The following is a 23,207-nucleotide window of genomic DNA, read 5'->3' on the forward strand; positions in this document are numbered from 1 at the left end:
TTGCCTGGTCCCAGTTTGGCTTTCCCTTTTTTTTTTTTTCTTCCATTAATTTGCACTTTGTTTTTTGGTGTCTAGATTTTTTTTAAGAGGAAATATGACAACCTTTAGTAGTTTACCATTATCCTGTGGTTTTTGTAAGGAGACAAAGAAAGTCATTTCAATGCCTGTGAATAGAGTACGTCATCCCTGTTAGAGCCCACAACCTACCTAAAAGTTCACCTCTCATCTTTGCTTTGAGAGGCAAAATATGGGGTAAAGGCTGAGAGCACAGACTCAGGAGTCCCCACGCTGCCACCTAGCTGGATGAACTAGCCACCAGTTTAACAGCCCTGGGCCTCACTTTCCCTGTCTGTTAAATGGGCTGAATATAGTGCTGTTCACGGGATGGTGATGAGGGTCGGATGGGTGACGTAAATGATGTCCTTAGAGCATTGCCTGCACACAGTAAGCACCATGTGTTTGCCACAGTCGGCATCCTTGCTTGCATCCTGTGGACCACTCTCTGAGTCTCGGGGAAACATGGAGGTTTCCGTGGAGGCTCCTCTTGTGACCCACCCCCCCCCAGGAGCAGATGTTGAGGCTCCTCTTGTGACCCACCCCCCCAGGAGCAGATGTTGGGGCGTCAGCAATGGCAAATGTGGCAGGGTACACTTGAGAGTCACTTTTAGTAACAGCCACCATTTACTCCTCGGTATGTGTGGCAGCACAGTAATTTTACATCCCTGCGATGGGGATGTTCCTGCAGGAAACCTGGACTCCACAAGGTTAAGCAATGTACTAATTAGTGCAGAGCAGAGATCCAGACCCAAACAGAAATATCTGCTTTCAGGGCTCGATCAGGGGCTCAGGGCTTCTTCGGTGCTGATTCCTCACCAGCCAGGGATGGTCCTTTCCCCCAGTGAGCTCACGTGCTCTGTGGCAGGCATGGGTCGCCTTCCGCGGGGTCACCCAGAGCCCCATTGCCTTCAGCAGAGTTTTCCCCAGCTCTGTGTTCAGCGAGACGTGCGTTTTCGCTTGCCTTTGTCATTCCCTCAAACGGCTCTAGACCTCAGCTTTCTGAGTCTCCAGAAAGGGAGAAGTTGGCTGCCAAGCATTTCTAACCACCCTCTATCTTTTTTTTTTTTTTTAAATAAATCCCCAAATAAATAACTGCTTGGGATTTGGGGACACCCAGCACTGGAACCTGATTCTTGAAAATGATCGCGATATCCCAGTGCATCCCTGGAGAACGCATCGCAGAGGACTTGTGGGCGGTTGCCTCAAGGAGCAGGCTCTACCTGCAGAGAAAGCCAAGAAAGTAGATTTATGTGCAATCATAACCTGGACCATCTGCAGGAAGAGACTGTCCACAACCCGGTACAATGGGTGAGGGGAACGGGAAGAGGGTAATTTATACTTAGGGGCATCTTATCACCATTTCCTTTCAATGTCATTGTCTCCCCCGTATTTGCCACTGTTTCTCACCAGAGTGTTAACAGCAGCAGCATTTGGGGTGGGTGGAACTTCCTGTCCTTGGAGGATGCGAGGACCCCCAAGCGTCCAATGTCTAAGGTATTCCCTCCCCCATTCATTGTGGAAACCAAAAAACCTGCCTCTGCACCTTTCCTAACACCCCTTAGGGTGTTGCCACCCTCAGTCCTACCCACCCCACGTGGATCCTAAGCACAGTCATGGGGAGAAATCTGCATCTGGGACAGCAGGGAGGTTGGCCTTAAATTGCCTTGCTATGCCATTTGGTTTCTAAGGGCCAAATTAGCAACAGAAATGTTCCCTGTGTTTTCACCTTTAATCAGTTGGCAAGTCTAGGGACGTATTTTTAAACATTTGTTAGGGGTAAGCCATGGAGCTTTCCCTTCTGGAAATAGAACCAAAGTCATCTTGTTCTTCTGCCTGATCTAGGTGTTGGTACGTTCCCAGGGTTTCATCTGTTCACTCTTAACCCCCTCCCAGTGGGTAGTGTCATCTTTGCCTTTGACTTCAACTGTTGACATGTACTGAGGACTTTCCAACCCTCCCTCCATCCCTCATCTCCTTCTAGAAGCCCACACCTGCGTGTCCATAGATCTTTTTTTTTTTTTAATTTATTTATTTGTGGCTATATTGGGTCTTCTTTGCTGCACGCAGGCTTTCTCTAGTTGCGGTGAGCAGGGGCTACTCTTTGTTGCAGTGCGCGGGCTTCTCATTCCTGTGGCTTCTCTTGTTGCGGAGCAGGGGCTCTAGGCGTGCAGGCTTCAGTAGTTGTGGCACGCAGGCTCAGTAGTTGTGGCTCACGGGCCCTAGAGCACAGTCTTAGTACTTGTGGCACATGGGCTTAGTTGCTCTGCCGCATGTGGGATCTTCCCGGACCAGGGCTCGAACCCTTGTCCCCTGCATTGGCAGGTGGGTTCTTAACCACTGCACCACCAGGGAAGCCCATGTCCATAGATCTTCTGATCTCCATCTGATGATTCACAAACTTGATGTGTTTAAAAGTCTATTCTTCATCTTCCTCTCTAGTCTGTTCTTCCCTAGTGAATGCATGACTCTTTCCAATCACGTAAATCAGAAATTTGGAAAAAAAGAAAAAAAAAGTCATCGTGTTGACCAGCTTGGGACAGCAGAGGGTGGGCCGGAGGAAACTGAGAGAAAATTTTGATCCTTTGAGCAGGGGGCTGACTTCGGGGAAGTGAGACCCTTGCAGCCAGCACATCTGGGCAGGTGCGGGGAGAGGGCGGCCGAGCTGGGGCTTGTGAGGGTAGGAAGAACACAGTCCATCTTCCTCTCTGATCCAGTTCAGCAGGAGATGATTTGGGGGTAGTGGCATGTTGGGGCCCCAGGTACTGTCTGGGAGAGCCCCCCATACACATCTCTCCCCAACTGCGTGTCCAGTGCCTTCCACATTCGGGGCTTGAAATCAGCCGTGGTGGTGGTATTTCCACCACAGGAATCAGCAAACACTACAGATCAGGCCTTTCCCACCCCCACCCCAAGCCCCCTGCAATGAGCTGGTTTTCCAGCACACCATTGCTACGGGGTCTCTGGAGGCTCCCACAATTCCACCTTGCATTGTAGGCACCATCTTCTTATAAAGAGGAGCTGCACCCTCTACTGTCCCCGGTGCTCACCCCCACTACTAAACAAAGTCCCCTCCGGCCCTCCAAACCTGCCCAAGAACTGTGTTGTTACTTAGCCAAACCACTTCTTCTCCTAGAGAAAGGAGGGGTGCGTGTTGTGACAGGCGGGGAGGGCTTGCACTTAGATTTTGCATTGGCATCCATTTTTACTATCACTGCAAGGTCCATTCTCATCTGATTTTAAAATACTACTTTCAAGGGGGTTTGGGGAGTTGGCTTATTTTTATTTTGTTTGATTGTCCTTCTAATCAGCTTTTCTGTAAACTGATATTAAAAGTAGTTGCTTTTCCTAAGCCTGAGACTAGACAGTGAAGAAACATGCCCAGGAATATTTTGAAAAATAGGACAAAGTTGGGAGTTTGCCCAGAATTTAAAATTCACCACAAGTAAACTGCATTTGCATAATTAAGAGTTGCTGCTCCCATCCTGCTGGGTCTAATTGCATCCTGCCACGTGTGGAAAGCCATGTCATCTCTCCATGCTCTTATCTGGCTTTCCCAGATTGGAGATGGTCCTCCCTGTCAATCTGCTGACGTTTAGTTACCTTTGCAGATGAGAAAGTGAAAGCTAAATTGCCAGGGGGCAAAAGGTGCTGGAAGAAAGGAAACTAGAAACCCAAATTAACCAGGCCTTCAAAAAGCAATGCAGTTTCCAAATAATACTCGTTTAAAAGATAGTCACAGTATCTACTATAGGCCAAGAACTGTTCTAGGCCCCAAAGAGACCACAGCGAACAAAAGAGGCAAGACCAGCCAATAAACAAATAAGAAAATGCCAGATAGGTCAGGGGGTGGCAAACAATGGTCATAGAGCCAAAACCAGCCCATCGCCTGTTTTTGTAAATATAGTTTTATGGGAGCACAGCTACACCCCTCCATTTACTCCTGTCTCTGGCTGGTTTCTAGACACGCATGTGGCAGTCACAACAGAGACCACCTGGTGCTTTACAGAAAGGTTTGCTGCCCCCTGGTGTAAGTGTAGGGGATTCAAATGGGCTGAAATGAGAGAAAGTAAGGGGATGGCAGGTGGTGGCTGCTTTCCACTTACTGGTGTGGGGATGCCTCTCTGATGGTGACATTTAAACCAACACCCAAAGCCATGAAAGAGGAGCCAACCGGAGGAAGGGCTGGGAGAAGGCAGAGGGAATGAGTGAAAAGGGCCTGAGGCGGTAAAGAGTCAGGTGCGTTCTAGGAAATAGATCAGAAAGGAGGGGCTGATGGGATTAGCAGCAGAGTCTGAGTGCGGTCTTTGGGGCAGAAAATGATGCCCGAGGAGATCTGATCTGAAAGATAGGCCCAGCTTTACAGATCTTGGTAAGGTGATTGGGTATTGGTCCAAGTGCGTTAAGTAAGTAGGTTAGGAATTTCCCTCTGCTCAGACCGGGAGACCAGATAGAAGGTGGTCTTGGCAGCCAGGTGAGATAGGACAGCTGCTTGGACCAGAGCTGTCCAGGCTCGGTTACTTTGGGAGCTTTGGGCAAGAATACAAACGGGAGCTCGCTTTCCTGTGTAAATATTTAAAGTATATAGTTAAAGCTAACGGGGAAACATGTGCTCTAGCCTCCCACTCTCACAGACGCACCTTTGTGAGCACCTGGAAGCCCAGGTTCTGGTTTAGGATTCTGATTCCTCGGGGTTCACTGCTGCTTCCCCCCAGCTTCCCAGCCCGCTTGCAAGAGGCCCCACCACGTCCCAGCCACATCCGCCAGCCTTTGGGGGAGAGGGGGACAGGACACGAGAATATTTCAATGCATGAGCCAAGACTTGGGTAACAAAGAACCCTCCACTCCCTCGGGCACTGTCCCTGCTCATGCTTCCCCGGCCCAGCCAGTGAGGACCTGACCAGCCCAGGCACAGGGAGGGTCTTAGAGCTTCTGTTAAATATAGACCACGGATGGACTTCAGCGCTCCCCCTCCAAAGAAATCGATATCCTACCACCTTCTAGAGCTAGCCAAGAGCACACTCCGTACCTTCCTCTGCCCCCGTCCGCATCAAAACCATAGTCTGCCTCGGAGAGCACACACTCAGGCTGATGCAAGCTGCCTTCCCGGGGACCCCGGTCTGGATGCGTCCCTGCTGCGACATCTAGTGGTGAAAAGTGGAAACGCATCACCCACCAGGAGGGAAGAGATTTCAGAAACTTCTGTCTCAGGTTGCTACATCAAATTCAGTTGTGTTCAGATTCTCCAAAGTTCTTAGTGAGCACGAAGAGGGGTCATCCCCGAGGACGAGGTTAAATTTCCTTAGACAGGAAATCTCGAGTATATCTTGCTTTTCCTTGCCTTTCAAGGTAATGGTGGATTCTGTCAGTCTTGATGCAGAGCAGTTTCCTGGCTCATCTTCCCAAGGGCAAGGTGAAGGGTGAATGAGTCCATCCCAGCCCAGGCCAGCAGGTCCTGGTGGAAGGGGAAAGGAAGGGCCAGGAGATGTGCAAAGGCCCTGGGAAGAGGGCAGGAACGTGGGATGGCTTGCAACCCCTGTAACCCCTTTCTTTGGCCTGCGAATTATTTTTCTCATCTGCCCGCCATTCACCTCCACTTGAAAGGTGAGAATGCACGTGTGTTCGTATGATCGTCTGGAATTGAGGACATTGTAAAAGCCGAGCTGTCAGTCCAGTGAAGCGGTATTTTCTTGGACCAAAGATTTCCTGAGGACAGTTATTATTGGGGAAACAACATGTGAGCTAGTGATGGGTTCTGAGATGAGCACAGCCCCTCCAGATGAAGGCTCAATCTGCAATTTCATAAAAAAAAAAAAAAAAAAACTTGAAGCCTCCCTGGGGCTCCCCGAGGACGTGGAGCCTGTTAACACGGGCCAGCAATCCAACTCATTTGCTTAGGAAAAATGAGGTGCCGAAATGTGCCCTTTGTCCATGCAAATCCAGAGCAGGGGGGCCCCTTCTCATTCTACTTGCCTTTATCGTAGCAATGACTTATAAATCTTACTTTAAATCGGGACCCTGCACTAACTGGGAAGTGTCTTCTGAGTGGGACAAACTGGAAATGGCCCTCCTTGGATATTCACAGTGCTTGTAACTCAAGACATCCCCACTTTGAGATTCTGCTCTCGATCTGCAAATCCTTGTTTACCGCTCCCTGCTCCCCAGTCCCCTTCTGAGAAACCCACCACCTCCCTTTCACTGACAGCAGTGGTAGAAAAGAGACCTGGTGGTGAGTTCTGTCTTCGCCTTGGGCAAGTGTCTTGGCCCCTCTGAGCCTTGGTTTCCACATCTGAAACAGAGAACGACCACATTAACCACAAAGGTTTCTTTGAGGTTTAATAAGGGATGTGAGTGAAAAGACAGCATAAGCTGGAAGATACAAATGTGGAAGTGACTCCTGCAGACAGGAAATGCATCTGTCACAACTCCTCCGTTCATGAAAGAATAATTCATGACCCTTCCAGGGGTACTGCAGTGGGCGTGTAGCAGGGGAAAGAGACTGGCTCAACCCCAACTTCAGCAAAGACAAGTGGGGATTTATAGCCAAGGAGCAAGGGTGGGGGGAGGTCAGTGGGTGGAAAATTGCTAAGAGGAAACCCAAAGGCTGGGAGGCTTCTTGCTGGATTGAGTGCTTTAGATTCTCTTATGAGATGGTCAGCCGGTTGTGGCCACAAGAGGAGACAGAGGGGAGGCTCAGGGCAAAACATAGCTTTTTATATCATAGGTCCCAGAGAGACGGGGGTTAGAGCGTTGCCACAGAGCTCAGACTCAAGCCAGGGGCAAGCTGCGAGCCCCCGTGGCAAGTGCCTTTGCTAGGGATCAAGGTGGGTACATGAGGAAAGGCAGGGGGAGCGGGGGGCAGTGTCACTGGTGCGTTTGAATGTCACGGGGTCACCCTTGGGAGGGTAGGAAGGGGAACTTGTGGCTGAGGCCACCTTGCAGACGGGTGCACCTGGGCCGGCACTCACAGCCTGTTTGCGGGGATGTTGAGGCAGCGGGAAAATAGGAAGTTTTAAAGGTTATAATAGTCATCAGGATTCTTGCTGAAGGCGCGCCAGGGTGATCAGGTATCAAGGTTGGGCATGAAGAATTTGCTCAGATATCAGGGGTGGGGGATTTTCTGTAAACGTGACCCTGCAGGATTCTTGTTTAACCTGGACTAACCAGACCAAGGTCACAGCCCACTGTCGCTGGCTTCTCGTCCCTCTTTGCCCCTATTTCTGGGGCTGACCCGGGAAGCAGACAAACAGATTGCCAGCCACTGCCGGCCCGCCACTGCCCTGCGTGGAGTGGGGAGGAGTGAGCGGGGCTCTCAGGCTCAGGCGGCCCTGAGCAAAGTGGAGACATACCGTCTGTCAGCTGCGTAGGGCAAGCCCATCTTGGTTCAGAGCTGCTGCTGGAAGCACGCAGGGTAGCACCTGTGTCCATCGGGTCCCTCGGTGCATGTCTGCTCAGAGAGGAAGGGCCTGCGGAGACTCGTGCAGAAAGGGCAGAAGTGCCCCCACTCCTTCACACGGGACAAACATGTTGGCCAAACTCACAGTGCCAGGACTAGGAAGGCACGAAACAGAAGAGAGCAGCGAGCGATTCACTGCGCAGTGCGTCCAGACCTAATGACAGGACTGAAGCAGTGCCTTTGCACTGTGTCGGGAGAAGCAGATACTGGCTTCACACAAAGGGGCTGGGCGTGTTAGGTGGCTGTGGGTCATGAAATAGGTGGAGAAGTTTTTAATTTATTCGGTGAGGTACTCCTAGCAGAAGGGGATGCTTCCAGTTCAGACACTCAGCGTGAGGTGGGTGGAGGTGTAGCGGGTCCTGACTTAGAGGGAAGATAATGGGCTGGTTTCGGAGATTAAATTAGAATGAGAGATGGTAGATTTCTTTCAGGGGGTCATGGGCTCATCGGCAGCAGTAGATGGCATGGGGGAGAATGCCAGCACCCGATTTCTTCATGCCTGCTCAGCAACACCCCAGTGAGTCACTGTCTCAGGATAGAACTTTTCAGCTTCTGTGCTGACTTGGGTAATAATTCAGGGAAATTGCGGGCAAGATATCCCAGCTTTTTCCACCCAATGCAGTGCTTGAGGTTAGAAAAAGAAACCAGATCACTGTCCTAACCATGGTTTCCAATCCTAGCCGACCCAATACTTTATAATGTACATATTGTGTTGCCCCTTTACTCTCCCAAAATAAAATTCAAAGGTAACAATGTACCTACACAGGTAATTTTAAAAGATCAATAGAGGGACTTCCCTGGTGGTCCAGTGGTTAAGACTCACGTGCTCCCGATGCACGGGGCCCAGGTTCGACCCCTGGTCGGGGAACTAGATCCCGCGTGCCACAACTAAGAGCCCGTGTGCCACAACTGAAGATCCCACATGCCACAACTAAGACCTGGCACAGCCAAATAAATAAATATTTTAAAAATACAAATAAAATAAAAGATCAATAGAGTGCCCTAACTATAATATAACAAAGACATCGAAGGAATATATATAGTATAATAGAATGTGTATGTAAATGGGGAGCACAGGCAAAGAGGAGACATTGTGAAATTGGCAGATACTTGGACCCATCTGCAGAATCACCGAATGTAACACCTACAGATGCCACGGATGTGGGAGGGATGGCAACTCAAATACAGCAGCAACAGGCTGACGTTTCAGAAGTGGGGATCACAGCTCCTGAAAGATTAGGAAAAAAACCCATGTATATGTAATTCCACCAGCGTATAAAATAGTTGCGTTCTTGGGAAAGTCACTATGTATTAAACCAAGCCCTCCCAAAACCCTCTGGGAGGGTCATAGGTAAAATGCAATTAAGTCCTAAGCTCAGATGATCATAAACAAGGTTTTTCTCTTATATAAATGCTCAGCAGACACTCAGAAGTCAGGCCGACTCAAGAGAATGCTTACCGCTCAGGACACTGTATGTACACGTCAGTACCCCTAGCACCCACCTACCCACCGCCAGCAGTATCCCCCGACGCTGAGAACTAAAGCTGCTACCGTCCATTTCCAAAATGCCAGCTAGGGGACAGTGTTGCCCCTGCTGAGAAAGAGGGGTCAGAGTTTACCAAGAGAAAATGGGGGTAGGAACTCAGGAGAGCCGTGTTTGTTACTGAGCACGCTCCCGTCCTTGGTCGTTGGTGGAAAAAGTAACGGTGGCTCAGCTGGAAGAGATCAGCAGTAAATCAGCACCTCCCAGGATTTGGGTCTGGAAGCAGTGGTCCGGCCAGGTCTGAGGTCACACTGAAAGGGAAAGGCAGACACTTGCCTCCGAAATGCTCTTGCGTGGGTCACCCCCTGAGTACATCATTGACACAACACCTCTTTATCGGGCATCCTACCTGTGCCAGGTGCTGGGGATACCGTCTCTCCCCTCAAGGTCTGGCCCTTGAGTCTAAAGGAGAAGAGTGTCACATGATTACCCTACAGCCTAGTGGGGTGACGATGGAGAGCCACACGTGCGCTTGAGCCTGCCTGTGAGGAAACCTCCTGGAGAGGCCACAGCAAGATAGGTCTCCTGGCATGCGTGGAAGTTAACAAGCTAAAACAAAGGGGATCATCGTGGGTAGGGGAGAAGGGCTCGACTTCAGGCTGCAAGCCACAGCTCTGACAGGCTGTTATTACTGGGTTAGGAGCTGGGAAGCGGGCCGGGTGTGTGAGTCTGGGATGGAGCCAGGGTGGCGTGATCAATGCCCCCCCCCGCCACGTAGCCCTTGAGGTGGGTTCTCTGGGGGCACAGAGCACCTCAGCAACACCATCCCTTCAAAAGCACCCATGTTGTATTTGATGTCACACTGTTCGCATGTCTGTGTCCCCCCAAAACTGCAGATCTGGGGCGGGTGTAGACCTTCCCATTCCAGCACACGGGAGGTCCTCCATAAATGTTTGATGATGAATGTGTGAATTATCCAGGGCTGCGGAGACTCCTGCTTCTCCCCTGTAGGGCTGAGAAAGAAGAAAGCGGAAAGGTTGTCATGGCCCCCAGGCCCCTCCCCAGCATTTAGCTTTGTACCACGTGATGCCCTTCTTCTCATCATCTCGTACCTTCAGAGCGTCGTAAAGGAACAAGACCCCTCCACACAGAAGGAGGAGGTGACCTGACCAGTCTAACGGGGCTGACCCCGTTTCACTTTTAAATGGACCACTTGGCAGGAGTTGCTCCATCCAATTCATTGTGTATCAAAATGCAGTGGAGGAAGGCAAATCCACTGAGACAGAGCACATCGGTGGTTGCCAACAGCCGGGCAGAGAGGGGCCTGGGAATTGGCTGCTCATGGGCACAGAGTTTCCTTGTGGGGGGATGAAAACACTCTGGGACCAGATAGCAGTGATGGTTGCACAACATTGTACACGCACCAAAAGCCTCTGAATGGTTCATTTTAAAATGGTGAATTGTATGTTTATTTTACAGTTAAATTTTTTTAATGCAGTGGGAATAGAACAGACTATATCTGCCACCTGGGTAGAAATTGCAGGTTGGGGTACAAACTTCCAGTTATAAGTTAAATAAGTCTTGGGGATGTAACGTACAGCATGGTGACTGTACCGCACATCTGAAAGTTGATGAGAATAGATCTTTAAAATTCTCATCACAAGGAAAAAAATTGTTGCTATGTGTGGTGATGGATGGTAACTAGACTTACTGTGGTGATAATTTCACAATATATACAGATATCAAATCATTTACATTGTACACCTGAAACTAATATAACGTTATAGGTCACTTATAACCTCAGTTTTTTTAAAAAGGCAAAGAAAACTCGCAGACCGGAAGGATGCAGCAGCGGTCCTGAACCGTGGGAATCAGCGTGTGCCTTTTGCTCCGGGGCTGCACGTCTCCTGTGACTAACAGTCCCTCTCTCATCTATATTCAGGACACGCACCGAGGACTCTTCATCCAGCAACTGAGACCCACACAGAACCTGCAGTCGAGAATCAAGCTGAAGCTATTCGGCCACTCGGGGTCTGGGAAGACCACCCTGGTGGAATCTCTCAAGTGTGGGCTGCTGAGGAGCTTCTTCCGAAGACGCCGGCCCCGGCTGTCCTCCACCAACTCCACCCGGTTCCCACCCTCACCCCTGGCCTCCAAGCCGGCAGGTAGGCACCCCACCAGCCCCTGTCTCTCCACTGGGTACTTCCAAGGTCAAGGACTGGGAGGAGGTGTGGCTTTGTTTGGAGCACTTGGCCTGAGGCTGACCGGTTCCCGCCGCCTTGGTGGCTTCCAGGTGTGGTCCTCCTGGCTCTTGGCCAGTGAGTGCACCCTGCCCTGGTGCTAGCGAGGAAAGGGCCTACTGAAATCACGGTCCGCAATCACGAACGTGCAAAATGGCACAGTCGTGTTCTGCTCGGGGACTCTGCCCTTGAAGACACAAAGAGCTTGTTTGGACTGACATAGGTTCAAGGTTGCACGGATGGAATATCAGCCCGCAGGACGGGTCCTCACCCCTTATGCTTTCTTCTTGGAATGCTGCGGGCACATCCAGGAATGCGAGAGCACAGAGCCACAAAGCTGGGTGCACGGGGAAGCCCGTCCTCGTGTATCTGGAAGTGGGGTGGTGGCTTTGAAAGGCTCCTTTATGGCTTTTCGGTCAGCCCGTCTGTTCACCTGGACCCTAGTTGGGAAGACGATTTTGCCGTCTGCCTCCACCTCCCACAGATGCGATTATCAACGGGTTCACACCCGGAACTCCAGGGTGGCCTGTCCCTCCCCAGGGAGAAACACCTGCAGCGAGCAAGAGGAAGTGGTGCAGTCTGGGGTGTCATTTTTCCTAAACCCACCCTTTTAGAGTGAGGAAATGAAGGTTTTCAAAGGTAAGAATAGAGACCTTCAGAGAATTTCCTAAACAATGTCAGTGTTGAAGCTCTGTGCCCCAGACTCACTTTCTGTACATATTACGAAGGTGTCATATCTGTTCCCTAGGATGAAAACAAATGTTTTAAAGTTTGTGTTTCTATGTAATTTCTGTCTCCGTGAGGAAGGATGTCTGGGCAGCATTAGCTGGAGTGAGGGACAGCTGACCGAGATCTGCACGCCCCTTTCCACTTCTCCCCTCCGAACACAGCAATAGAATTGAAACTAGGGGAAGAAGTGTAACCAAAATGGATACACGATTAGAATGATTACAATATTGCTAACACGTGTTGCTAATGCGTACTGAGTACTAACTACGTGCCAGGAGCTGGGCAGAATGTGGTATGTGTGACCCTCATTTAATCCACGTGACAGACTTATTGGCATTTTTACCACCCTTCTGCTGAAGCCTTGAGGGGTCAAGTAGACTGCCCGGAGTCACACAGCTGGTGATTCAGGAAGTGTCTGGCTTCTGAGCCAGGGCTTATTCATGATACTTATAACTCCGTCTGCCTTGGGGCATATATGTGCTCATGTTTTCCATTTTCCACTGTAATTTTGCTCAATTTCAGTATGTAAGATAGGTCTACCCCTTCTCAGAAGTCGATAGTTTTCCAGGTTTCATGATTAAGTTGAGCCTCTAATGTGTGGGCCAGACCAGTATTGCTTCAAGGTTCAAAGTGAGCTTCTCTAGCAGTTCCTCGTGTCACCCCTAGAGGGAACCAGCTCTCTCCTGCTGTGGGTTAAGGTCACTCCAGTCTGACTCTGGCGGGGCGGGGGGCGGCAGGGGGCCAGAGAGACAGAGACAAAGAGCAGAGACAGAGAAAGACAAAGAGATGAGAGCTATCCAGATCTGTGACCTGGAATTTTTATAAGTCGTATTGGATATGAATTTATACCTCGGGAGCCCATGGGCTAACCTGAAGCAGCCACATATCAAGTGACATCTGGGTTCCCCCGGAGGGAGAACGGCTCAACCCTCACCCCTCAGAAGTAATGTCTCCATTCATCTTCCTTCTGGTCAATTTCCCACATCTGGAAGAATCCAGAAGTAGATTCTTGATAAAATGCAGCTCAGGATGGCTGCATTATCAGCAAATCTCACTGTGTCCTTCAGCCAGGGCTTAGAGAGACTTGGGTCATGGGGCTGCCTGACACAAGATTCTCTCGAGGACAACAGGTGCTCTGGACCAGGAGAACCTCCCCCACTACACTCAGCAGAGAGAAAAGTAACTCGAGGCGCTGGGAAATAAGGTCAGAGGTCAGCAGCCTGGTGAGCTGCAGCGTTGTGTAGTGTGAGGGGAAGGAGAAACATTGAATTAGCTTCCAACGTTTAAAAGTCAAGATGTCTGGACTTCCCTGATGGCACAGTGGTTAAGAACCCGCCTGCCAATGCAGGGGACACGGGTTCGAGCCCTGGTCCGGGAAGATCCCACATGCCGCGGAGCAACTAAGCCCTTATGCCACAACTACTGAGCCTGCGCTCTAGACCCCGTGAGCCACAACTACGGAGCCCTCGAGCCTAGAGCCCGTGTTCCTCAACAAGAGAAGCCACTGCAATGAGAAGCCCGCGTGCAGCAACGAAGACCCAATGCAGCCAAAAATAAATAAATAAATAAAATCAAGAGGTCTCACCTAAAAAGTTGGCTATTTGGTTTCTTGTAACAAGTTGGTAGCTCTGGCCACACTGGATTCACATTTCCGCCTGGAGCCGGTTAGTGGAGAGGAGCGGCTACCCCATGTAGAGGGGCCCTGGCTCTGCCTTTCACCCTGTCTCACACAGCGCCCTAACTCCAGGCGGGAGAGCTCAGGAGCAGACCCCTCCACGCCCGTGTCCGAAGGTTTGCCCTGTGGCAGAAATGACATTTCAGGAGTGCATTGGAGTGTGTGACCCCTGGACTAAGGTCACACCTAGTTCATCCCAGAGCTGTCTGGCCAGAGCCAGGCAGCCTCCCGCAGGGCCTGGGCAAGGACGGAAGAGGCCCGCGCTGCTTCATGCCCAGGTGGCCGGTCTGCTCCAAGGGGGTGGGTGAAGTTTCTATCCAGACAACCCCTGCAGGTGACAAGATTCGTCCTCAGTTAATTCTAGTCCTGCCTGACGCTGGGAAGAGCCAGGAGGCTGTGTCTGCAGGAGGCTCCGGAGCAGGCCCTCCTCCTGCCCTGCCCTGCCCAGCGGGAGGCGAGCACACCCTGGGCTGAGGGAGCGCAACCGCCTGCAGGGCCTGGACCCCGCCAGTCCTCGACTGGGCCTGGCCCTAACAAAACAGCAGAAGGGAGTCCTGGGAAAAGCAGCGTAGCGCAAATAGGAAGCGGCAGGAGGGCCACCTGCGGGAGACCCAGCCAGAGGCATCTGGCAGGTCCTAGGGGCCTCGTGTGCCGTAGGAGAATGGACGGAGCAGCGTTTCTGTTAGGCACTTGAGGAGAGCCTACTCCGGAGTGTGGCCTCCAGGGAAGGAAGTCCGTCTCCAGAAACAGCAGCATTGTCCCTTCACAGTGGCATTGCTAGTGCCTGGGAGCCATGCTCTGCTGTGTCCCAGGCCAGAGCTCTGGATGCCCCTGACCTCTGCTAGAATGGTCAGGCCTTCTTCCTTTCCCTGGGAGAGGTGCCCACGTGGGCACATTTCCATCACTCAGGCAGCAGGAAGGTCATTTGCCTTTAGAAACTTGGCTTTGCATTGCACTGGAGGCTAAAGGCTGAGCCACCAGCCAGGAGACAGGATGGGGTGGTGTGGGGACCTGGGGGCAGCCGCTCACTGCACGTGGCTACCACGCACACACTGCCTTTGTGGCCACAGCTGCTGCACTGTGGTTCTGTGGTAGGAAGGAAACCCCCGGTGCCAGTAGAGGAGCACGCAGCCAGGAAGATCACTGCAGGAGGCTGTTGCCTGCTCACCAGAGAGGAGCGTTTGCAGGAAGTCTCTTCTGACCTGGGTGCAAAAGCGGCTTCTCCCTCGGGGCCTGCCACTTTTTACCACTAGGGGTCAGTGGTTAGCAAAAAAGATTTCCTCCTATGATTTTAATGTTTCCCTGTGAAATTGTTATTTTAATAATACCGTATACAAACTCTGTCCTAACCTTTCATCCTCCCAACAAAAACTGTCCGTGAGGTGCCGGAGCGCCTGTCATTTACCGAATCCATTCTGGTCTCCCTCAGCAAGCCCCAGCCCACAGTGCCACTAAGACAAAGCTTATTCCCAATAGGGGTCGTCCCCAGGTTTCCACACACAGGGAAATGGACAAACCCATTCTTGTGAAGTCGCATGGCTTTTCTCAGACTTGGACTAAAAATCTCTAAAGAAATACACTAAAATGTCCATCACATTGGCCTAGAGAGTTGAGTCATTTTGTTTTCTAATTTGCACTTCTGTTTGCCAAGTTTTCTACTTTTATAACCCGGGGCAGTGGGGAGCTCCAGTTTTCTCCTCCTCCCTGCCAACCCCTTGGATATTCCCATTGTCCTGTCCTCAGTCTGAAGTCTTTGGTCTTTGAACAAGGGTTACCTTTGTGTTTGGATCACCAAGTTTAAAAGTCAGGTGGCTCAGGTGAAATGGTCATTTCTTTAGTCTCTTGCAGTGACTGTCACTATTAACTCTGAACCAAAGGTACGAACTATATGGTGCGATTCGGTTCACTGAGCCCCTCCCTGATGCACTCATGGAGCCTCCCCCTGTGCCCACCCAAGTTCTAGCCCTGAAGCGGAGAGGCCAGGTCTGCCTTCACAGTGCTGTCGGGGGTCTGTTGCGAGAGACGGGCAAAAGCCAGAAGGAGGTCAGGACCAAGGGCACACAGGGCACCGCTCCTGGCCGAGGGGACCCAAATGTGTTATTCAGCTGATTCCCCTGCCCCACAAAGTTCTACCATTATTATTTATGTAAAATTTTAAAAACTGATTCTTTTTATTTACTAAAAGACATAGGTTTGAAAGTGAAATCGCTAATGTCCTTACCATAAATGGAAAACCCATATCACTACTACCCATAAATAAAAATAAATGCAATGAACAGCAATATGATTAAAATCTAGCTATATACTGTTGCCCACTCCCTCTTTTTTTTTTTTCTAGAAAGAGGAAGAACATGCTTCCATCTTTTTCTTTTTCTTTTTTTTTTAATTGGGGTATAGTTTTTTACACTCCCTCTTATTAAAAGGGAAGATTAGCAAGGATTGAAGACATGCTAAAAACTTAATGTCACGCATTGAGACTTGCTACTAGAGCAATTTAAAGACCTTCAAGGGGATTTTATAAAGGAATGGGCTTCTCACTGTGTGATTCAGCGTTACTTAATGCCATGCATTTTGCATTCAACCTAACAATCTCGTGTACCAGAGTGGTACTCATCTCATCTGTATCAGTCAGGGTCCTGGTGGAGATTTAATGAAAGTTCAAAGTCACAGGCACAATTCACAAGAACATACAAGAGACGGTGAAGCATCCGGAGGCTAGGAACAGAGGGGAGCCATTAGTTACCACCCCTGAGGCTGAAAAGGCAAGAGGAGGAAGTCAGGATCCTGGGAAAGCTGGAGCTCCAGGGGAGAAGCCTCCAGGGCATCTAGGGTCAGAGACACAACTGCTATCAGAAAAGCAGCAGGCAGTGAGGAGGGAAAATATATACCTCGACCTTTCTCTCCTCCCAGCCTCTACTGTGCCTCCCATAGGTGGACCCTCACCGGAGGCGAATGGCAAGCAAGCCTAGGAGATGCAGTCCATGGGGTTAGCCTCTCGGGACACAGAGCAGCGCAGGAAAGGATGCGGGAGGTGAAGCAAACAATCAACACAGTGTCCCTGGGAAACATTGCTGCCCAGCATAGGCGAGAGGCACACGCACAAAGCAGGCTGAAGCAGGGGTGGGGCAAGGGCAGAGGGCAAAGTCTGGGAAGGAGGGCAGGGGGCAAGGTCTAACGTGCTTGCTCTCTGGCCTGCAGTGTCCGTGAGCATCAACAACCTGTACCCGGGCTGTGAGAATGTGAACGTCAGGAGCCGCAGCATGATGTTCGAGCCGGGCCTCACCAAGGGGATGCTAGAGGTGTTCGGGGCCCCGTCCCACCACCCGCACTGCTCCGCCGATGACCAGTCCACAAAGGCCATCGACATCCAGAACGCCTATTTGAACGGTATGGCTCTCCCACCCCAAATGGGAAGGACCTCGAGCTTCCCCCGGGGAGCCTGGCCCAGCGGGCGTCCATCACAGCCGCACAAAGGTTGGAAGAAGGGCCAGCACAGAGTGATGTTGGGAGTGACCCAGGACTGAAGCAGGGCCGGTTAACAGCCCCAAAAAGTAAAACTAAACCCCCTGGTGTCCCCAGCACCTGGCAAAGCACTGGGCACACAGAGGTGCTTAATAAATGACTTGAGTACATTAGTACATTTTTTAAAGTACTGCCGAACTTCCACTTGGATGGGAAATCTCATAAAATACGGTCCCACTAGCTTTTTGACATACTCGAGTGCGAAACACAAGGGCTGCTCCCCCGGAGCTCCCAGGGCCCCCAGCTGGGCCCAAGGCACTGGAACACAAGCCTCTTCGAGACACGGTCCGGAGCAGGGATAGAGCAGTTTCTCTGAGGCTGAGTTCCCACGGCTGTGAGGATTTTATGAGCTCGTGTTTATTGAAGGTCCTAGTATGATGTCTAGCAGGGAGAGGCTCTCAAAAAGTGGAAATTGGGAGCATCTTCATGAAGGCCCTTTTATTATACTAAACCCAGTGAAAAATAGAATACTCAGGGTGTTTACCTAAAGCAGTGGTTCTTAGACTCCAGCGTAGGCACAAATCCCCTGGAGGGCACGTGAAAACACAGACTTGCCAGCCCGCCCTCGAGCGTCTGATTCATCCCATCTGGGGAGTTTCTTGGTGATGCTGCTGCTGGGCCAGGGACCCTAATGAAATAGAATAAAAGTCCGTGTGCATTCTGCTGTCTTAAAAGCTGAGTGTTCTCTGAGCTGCCAGGAGCAAAGCTGGCCCCGCAGCATAGGGAGAGCACCCATCACCCCTACCCTCATCCTTCGTCCTCCCCTGGCATTATCCCCATCCCACGTCCCTCGCAGTGCTCCCCAAGCTCAAAGGGCCTATTTCTGTGTTCCAGAACTATTCACACTAAGGCCTTAGCTGCCAGACTTAGAGGGCCATGCTCCCCAGGAGCGCCTGTGCTCTAGAAAAGCCCTATGGATCTTCCAAAATGACTCTCAACTGCAGAATTTCTGGCACAGGATAAGCACCAAGGGGAAAAATTAGGGAAAGGGAGCCTGAAATCCTATAACATAAGTGGTCCTGCCTGGCTTCCCAGAGGCCAGTGGGTGGGTGGTCACTGACCTGGTGGGATGTGGCAGCAGAGAGGTGACTGTGTCCATGTGTCTGCACAGTCATCAGGAGGTTCCGGGTGCCTAGGAACTCCAGGTCAGAATCTCACCCGTGAGACTTGCGGGAAAAGCAGCCGTCCCCAGAGCTCCTGTGTGGGAGAGTGGGAGAGTAGCTGCCCCCCTACCCACACCCACAGCCTTCCTCCCCCCGCCCCTTCGGCCACCTCCCCAGCAGAGGTGGCCTCTTGGACCCAATTTCCTCACAGCTCCTCTTACATCCTTCCTGTGCAAAGCCACTCATCAATTACTGCACCTTACACCTGTGCACGGCACCCTGCTCCCTTCTGACCGACCAAAACAGGTCTCTCACTCACCTGTGGAAGGTGAATTTAGTGACCGTTTAACCAAAATTAAGGTTACATTTCATAGTGAATATACCAATATTTGGGGGTGAAAAACATAATATATGTGTCCACGTACACCTTTCCATGTATGCTTATAGGCGTGCATATACACACGTGTGTGGGGTGTTGTGTGTGTGTGTGTGTGTGTGTGTGTGTGTGTGTGTGTGTGTGTACCACTCTGCGGTATTATAAGTAGATGTGCTAGAGATAGACATACAGATACAATAATGAAGGCATTAAGGAAAATTGATAAGCAGATACAGATATAAGTAGGTTTATGGATATAGATATTATAAAAGGCATGGATGTAAAAACAGACATAGACATAAGAAATAGGGAAATGTAAATATTCCGTATGTAGATCTATACTTAAGTAGATGCATAAATAAATAGATGAATGTCACTGTCCCTACTGGTCATCCCTAAAGTGCTGAGAAAAACTGTGATTGAAATTTGGTGGTGGTGTTTCACAATCATAATCTTTCTTTTTCTTTTTCTCTGTAGGCGTTGGCGATTTCAGTGTGTGGGAGTTCTCTGGAAATCCTGTATACTTCTGCTGTTATGACTATTTTGCTGCAAATGATCCCACGTCCATCCATGTCATCGTTTTCAGTCTAGAAGAACCCTACGAGATCCAGCTGAATCAAGTGGTTTTCTGGCTCAGTTTTCTGAAGTCTCTTGTCCCGGTTGAAGAACCCATAGGTAAGCCGAGGTGCCCCTCAGGGAGGGCGTGCCCTTCCTGCTGACCTCGCACCCTGGTCACGCCCGGATCCAACAGCTTGTGGCCAACAGCTGCGGGCACCCTTGTTCCTCCTTCCTATCAGGAGATTTCAACTCTGGAAGTTTCCTAGGGCTCAGCTGTTTTTTTTTGTTCTGCAAGGAGTTGTTTCACGATTTCATATTTCTGCCACAAAGACTCAATTCTGAGCAATTCCTTGAGAGCCATTTCTTGCTTTCTTTCTATATTTTAGGGCTGTGGTCATTTTTGTTAGGTGCAAAGTGGAATACCTCTTTGACAGCTACTGTGCCTTACCTAATGGGTACATAATTAATAGAATGAGCTCTCCTTCGTTCTGTATTTCCATCAAAAATGAAAGAAAAGGGGGCTTCCCTGGTGGCGCAGTGGTTGGGAGTCTGCCTGCCGATGCAGGGGACACGGGTTCATGCCCCGGTCCGGGAAGATCCCACATGCCGTGGAGCGGCTGGGCCCTTGAGCCATGGCCGCTGAGCCTGCGCGTCCAGAGCCTGTGCTCCGCAGCGGGAGAGGACACAACAGTGAGAGGCCCACGTACCGCAAAAAAAAAAAAAAAAAGAAAGAAAGAAAGAAGGAAAAGGAACTGTGTTAACTGAATGCATTATCTTAGCCTTATCCCTAAAGGAAAAGACAGCATGGACAGACTTATTTTCTTCTTTTCATACAAAAAAAGCAGCAGCCTTCCCTGATGAAATGCAAAACTCAGCAGTCATTTCGTTTTTGAAAAACTTACAATAATAAAATAAATTGGGCTAATTCCCCTCAGAGTACCTCCAATTTTGCCTCTTTTTTTTTTTGCGGTACGCAGGCCTCTCACTGTTGTGGCCTCTCCCGTTGCAGAGCACAGGCTCCGGACGCGCAGTCTCAGCGGCCGTGGCCCACGGGCCCAGCCGCTCCGCGGCATGTGGGATCTTCCCGGACCGGGGCACGAACCCATGTCCCCTGCATCGGCAGGCGGACTCTCAACCACTGCGCCATCAGGGAAGCCCTTGCCTCTTTCTTTCTCATTCTTTTTCATGTTTTCGTTTTAAACATGCCCATAAGTGAGAGGCTCTCTGCCTGTGTGAACTGCAGGAGTCTCCCTTCTGAGCCATTTCTGTGCTGGTGCTGCATTCAGCGGGCTTGCTCTCGTCTCGTAAAGGGTGTCCCCCTGGTCATCTCCTCACCATGCAAACAAGGCCTATTTGGAGGAAGATCTGAGAAGCTGCCTTATGCCCTGTGGTCGCTTCTACTCCACTTCTGAGCAATCTTCCCGGAGGCCCAGGAAATAGGCTCATTCCATTCTGGGCCAGGCCTAGGCCTTCCAGAGGTCACTCCTAGCAGCAGGCCTGGGGCCCTCGGGTCTGCGGGCAAAGTTGCATGTCCATCTGGCGAGACGGCCCAGGCCTCAGGCAGAGCACGCAACCTCAGCTGGGCAGGATGGAGGACCCACCTGTGAAACGGCTTGCTCTCTGCCCTCAGCCTTTGGCGGCAAGCTGAAGAACCCACTCCGAGTTGTCCTGGTGGCCACCCATGCCGACATCATGAACATTCCTCGTCCAGCTGGAGGCGAGTTCGGATATGACAAAGACACCTCGTTGCTGAAAGAGGTCAGGAACAGGTAAGTCGGCTGCTGCATCTTCAGGGGTGATACAGCCAAAGTCATGTGACCCAGGGAAAGGAATTAAAGAACTGAAAGGCCTCTTTGGCTTGGTCGAATTTCTTTTACCAAATACACATAATAACAAATCGAACAGAAGTAAAGGGCACATAATAAAAATCAGCAGCCTTCTCACTTCTGTCCTCGCCCCCGAGTACCCCTGCCCAGAGGTAACTCCTTTTAGTTGCTGGATGTATTGTTTTTCAGCTCTAGGGAGGAATAATTGACAAGTGAAATTGTAAGATATTTAAATGGTATGAAGCGGCGATTTGATGTGTGTGTACAATGTGAAGGGATTCTCTCCATCTCATTAATTAACGTATCCGTCACCTCACCCATTTATCTTTTTTTTTTGGTGAGAACATCCATCAGTATTTCTCAGAATGTAACTTGCAACCTGCTAGTGGATCATGAAATTCATTTAGGAGGTCTGGAGTGGAGGGGAGGGGAGAAGGACGTGATGGAAAGTATGAGAGTACATTTTGTATCAAGTATTTTTGGAGAACTTCTTTTTCACTTATAAATATGGATGTGCACAGAATCACAATGTAAACGTATCTATTTTTACTTAGTGTCTATCCCCAAAACAGTTTGAACCTGCCGTTCTATTTAATATGCTGGTAATGTGAATTCTTGGTTTATCAACTGACAACACTTCTCTGTTATCTTCCTGATGTGAGAAATAGGGCTTCTACTAATATTTTAGATCTAAGGTGTTATTTCATACTCATCCCTCTGTTCTCACTCCATCAACCTGCAGAAGCACCTCTTCTTCTGCCTTGTAAAGTGAGTGCATTAGGCCTCCCCTTTCCTGCATCGGGGGAAGCTGTTTCCCCCGTTTTGTGGAAGCTGGGGCGCCTGTCTGCACCCGGAGCAGGCGGTGTCCCCAGGCCTCCACCCCAGGGTGACGTTACAGAGTCCAGCCAACAGCAGGTGTGGGGTGTCTCTACAAGGCCACCAGAACTTCCTTGCCTCCCATCAACCTTTTGGGCCAGCAGGAGCCTGGCCCTCTGTGGAAACACCCAGTGAGACTGTGTCACTCTGAGGAGGTCACTGCTCTTTCCTTAGGTTTGGGAACGATCTTCACATTTCAAATAAGCTGTTCGTTCTGGATGCCGGGGCTTCTGGGTCTAAGGACATGAAGGTACTTCGAAATCACCTGCAAGAAATACGGAGCCAGATTGTTTCGGTGAGTATACCTGGGGAGGGCTGGACCCAACCTTCCCCTGGACCATCCAGTGACCCAGGAGTTGGGCCTCTTTGTGTGGCCCTCTGGGTTTGATCTGGTTTTCATGGGACCCAGTACGCGGTGTCTGCATGGCCATGTTTTTATCCTGTTACCCTGGGGTAAGGAAGGAAGAGTAGAGAAACAAGGAGAGATGGCCATGAGATGAAGCGTTGTTATGGGCAAGGTTAGAGTATATGAAATTCTGACAGTTTGGGTTGTTTGTGTAAAAGTAAAATTGTTTGTTAGAAATTACAAAAGCAATGCAAAAGTGACTTATTGTGAAATATTTGGGAAATGCAGAAAAGTAAGAAAACAGTCACCAACAAAATTCACTGAAGAGCATAACATAATAGCTGTCCAAATGGAATAAGGTGGTGTTCTTGGATGGCAAGACTTTATTACTAAGTGTTTCATTTTCCCAAGTTATATAAACTTCATACAGTTCCAGTCAGCATCTGAATGGGGTTGAGGAGATTGGGTTTTTGTCTTAAAATTTCAATAGAAGAATAAATGAAACATGTTATAAAGGCTCTGTAATCAATAAACCAATAAATAACTGGAATAGATTAGTGAGTGTCGAAGTAAATCAGAACATCTGCAGAAATTTAATAGACAACATAGATGTTATTTAAAGTTAATGGAGAAAATGTTTATTTAATAAATGATCTGGCACACCTGGCTGTTTGCCTAGAAGGAAGTGAGGTTGAACTCCTGCTTACTACATAGCGCAAAAATAGACTGTAGGCAGATTAAAGCTTTTAAATGTAAAAAATAAAGTAATATCTTGATGGAAATGCAAGATCATTTATTTTTAAAATAACTTAGAAGTGCTTTGAGAAACCTTTTCAGCCAAGTTAGAAAACCTCAGAAGTTTTCAAAGAAAATACACCAATATTTTGTCAAATACATTTGACAACATAGAAGATTTTTCTGGCCAATAAATTCCATAAACAAAGTTAAAAGGTGAGATAGAT

At 49.8% G+C, this 23,207-nt stretch overlaps 1 protein-coding gene, 1 long non-coding RNA gene and 1 other non-coding gene across 8 annotated transcripts in view; 2 read left to right on the top strand and 1 right to left on the bottom strand.

The window, feature by feature from the left end:
• The window catches only part of DAPK1 (death associated protein kinase 1), a 210,773-nt gene that overhangs the window by 173,809 nt on the left and 13,757 nt on the right, over positions 1 to 23,207 (top strand). For 5 of the 6 annotated variants that reach the window (XM_067744791.1, XM_067744795.1, XM_067744793.1 and 2 more), the window contains exons 20-24: positions 10,937 to 11,159; positions 16,837 to 17,025; positions 19,117 to 19,314; positions 20,828 to 20,966; positions 22,074 to 22,194. In XM_067744791.1, coding sequence (XP_067600892.1) covers positions 10,937 to 11,159; positions 16,837 to 17,025; positions 19,117 to 19,314; positions 20,828 to 20,966; positions 22,074 to 22,194 — 870 coding nt within the window. Of the gene's footprint in view, positions 1 to 10,936; positions 11,160 to 11,718; positions 13,504 to 16,836; positions 17,026 to 19,116; positions 19,315 to 20,827; positions 20,967 to 22,073; positions 22,195 to 23,207 lie in introns of those variants that run through there. The other variant, XM_067744797.1, reaches the window with a different exon arrangement.
• On the bottom strand, positions 607 to 5,166 carry LOC137228004 (uncharacterized). Its single transcript, XR_010945104.1, has 3 exons — positions 5,084 to 5,166; positions 4,695 to 4,822; positions 607 to 1,277 (listed from the first exon to the last, which is right to left on the bottom strand). It is a non-coding gene; the product is annotated as an uncharacterized lncRNA (long non-coding RNA).
• On the top strand, positions 8,305 to 8,378 carry TRNAR-CCG (transfer RNA arginine (anticodon CCG)). Its single transcript has one exon. It is a non-coding gene; the product is annotated as a tRNA-Arg (tRNA).

The sequence above is a fragment of the Pseudorca crassidens genome, chromosome 7 (genome assembly GCF_039906515.1).
Source record: "Pseudorca crassidens isolate mPseCra1 chromosome 7, mPseCra1.hap1, whole genome shotgun sequence".
In the NCBI taxonomy this organism is placed as follows: domain Eukaryota; kingdom Metazoa; phylum Chordata; class Mammalia; order Artiodactyla; family Delphinidae; genus Pseudorca; species Pseudorca crassidens.